The sequence below is a fragment of the Vicia villosa genome, unplaced genomic scaffold (genome assembly GCF_029867415.1).
Source record: "Vicia villosa cultivar HV-30 ecotype Madison, WI unplaced genomic scaffold, Vvil1.0 ctg.000460F_1_1, whole genome shotgun sequence".
Classification (NCBI taxonomy): Eukaryota; Viridiplantae; Streptophyta; class Magnoliopsida; order Fabales; family Fabaceae; genus Vicia; species Vicia villosa.
In genome coordinates this window covers 432679-434892 of record NW_026705220.1, presented here as the reverse complement: position 1 = coordinate 434892, position 2214 = coordinate 432679, and the positions used below count along the sequence as shown (strand labels likewise).

The window sequence follows — 2214 nt, the reverse complement described above, 5'->3', positions numbered from 1 at the left end:
TTTTATCAGTCACCATTTTTCATGTGCAGTTTACACCGTGTTTAGGAATAAATTTCTCAATATTTTAAACCAAAAAAATAAAGTTATTTTCTTTGATTGACAACATAGGAATGTTATTTCAAAAAAACAACAACAACAATCAACACCATTATGTGAAATAGATTGTAAGGGTATAAAAATATTTTATTCAAGATAGAAGAGCATATAATATTGAAAAATTTTCTGTCTTGCAATTCATCCTAAAAAATAATGTATATGAGTTTGAGGCGGCTATATAAGTTAGAATTAGAGTAAAATCTATTTAAAGAGTGCTTTTATAGTAAAATCTAATTATTCTATTCCTCGGATTTTAGAGAAATAGAAGGAATAGATCATTTAGTTTACACTTATAAAAAAATAAAAACATAAACAACAATAACTAGTTGGGATTCGAAGTATGTTCTAAACTGTTTTTCTTTTCCATTATATAAAAACCAAGGGAATAAGTAGTTTTTATTTAAAAATAAATTAAACATGGTGCGTCCTTACATTATACTCGATTTTTTCTTGAATAAGATGAAAGCTTTATTATGGCTCAGGAGAAACGATATAATATTTAATGGCGGGAATTGCAACGTTAACCATATCACATGGGAGATCAAATTGAAGTTTGAAGATGGTCGTTTTTTTGGCGAAATTGCTTATTCCAAGTGTAATTTCTACGATTTTTGTAAAAACTCGGTGTTTTACTTAATGTAGATTTCAGTTGATTAGTAATTTTCTGTTTAGAGCGTTCGTGTTCCTTTTTTGTAAGCGGGTTCGAGTACCCCTAGTACTCTACCTAATATTATCCTTTCTTATAAATATATATATATATATATATATATATATATATATATATATATATATATATATATATATATAGAGAGAGAGAGAGAGACAAAATTACACCTGAAATCCGTTAATTATTATTTTTAACTGTTTGGTCTTTTAATTTTTTTTATAACAACTTGATCATAGAGTGATTTCTACCTTTTTTTTTTTTTTCATATTTAAACATTTAAAATTATGTAATTGGTGTATTTCTTACTGCACTTCGTCATTTTCATGCCAGTCATTTCCATTATAATCCTAACATGATACTTTTTTATTTTAATTCTTTTATCATATGTTAGCTACCTTTGCATTTTTTGATTTTTATAATTGTGATAAGTAACATGACTAAATGCATATAATTTTGTATGTCACATAAATACTTTCTCCTATTTTTTCTGATCTAATCAACCATCATTTCTTTTATTGATTCATCTCATCTCATTCATTTCAAGTTACCATTTCCACCTCTTTCTCTCTTCTTTTTTCTCCGATCCATTCCTCCCTCATTTTCTCCCCCACCATGGCGAGAAGCGCCTCCCAATCATCCCAATCCGCATCCTCCGCTGCCACAACACGGCCGGGTGTCATGGCTCCACGCGGCTCCGCTGCCGCTACAGCCGGAATGCGCCGTCGCCGCCTCGGCGGTGGAAACGCCACTAGCTCCAGCTCTGCCGCGGGAGGATCCAGCGGCGGAAATAACATGCTGCGATTCTACACCGATGATGCTCCTGGATTGAAGATATCTCCAACGGTTGTTCTTGTGATGAGTCTCTGTTTCATTGGATTCGTCACCGCTCTGCATGTTTTTGGTAAACTATACCGTTACCGATCCGCCGCTGGTGCCGCCGCTTGATTTTGTGTCTCGGTCTTGAAGCTGGTGTAACGGTTTTTGGATCTGATGATTAATATTTTGAAACATGCATGCTTTTAGTTTGTTTCTTTTTATTTATTTATTTATTTCTTTATAACCTTATGATCTTTCTTTGTAAATTTTATTTGGCTTGAGTAGGATTTGATTGGATCTTGTCGCTGTTGATGAAAATCAATCTCTGCAATTAGTTTTAATTATTTATTTATTTCACTTATGGCTAAAATTTCATTTTCTAAGATTTATTTTTGGTTGCTTTTGTATCTTCTCCCTTCCTTCATAAATGTGTTTCATGCTTGAACATTCTTTGATTATTACTACAGTTTTATATCCAAAACAGTGTAAATGAGATTGAATTTAGTAAATTTATTAATGATGAATCTCTTATAATTCATCAATTAATAGCAACAAACAATAGAGTATCTGCATCATTCAATTCAAACATGCATTGCATATTCAACATGCTTCTCCATGCTCCTCCGTAAACCATC

The 2214-nt window shown here is 31.9% G+C and overlaps 1 protein-coding gene across 1 annotated transcript; it reads left to right on the top strand.

The window, feature by feature from the left end:
• Window positions 1-1289: 1289 nt before the first annotated feature.
• Window positions 1290-1986, top strand: LOC131628518 (protein transport protein Sec61 subunit beta-like). Its single transcript, XM_058899352.1, has one exon. The coding sequence runs from the start codon at window positions 1376-1378 to the stop codon at window positions 1706-1708; it is 333 nt and encodes a 110-aa protein (XP_058755335.1). The 5' UTR covers window positions 1290-1375; the 3' UTR covers window positions 1709-1986.
• The last annotated feature ends 228 nt before the right edge of the window (window positions 1987-2214 follow it).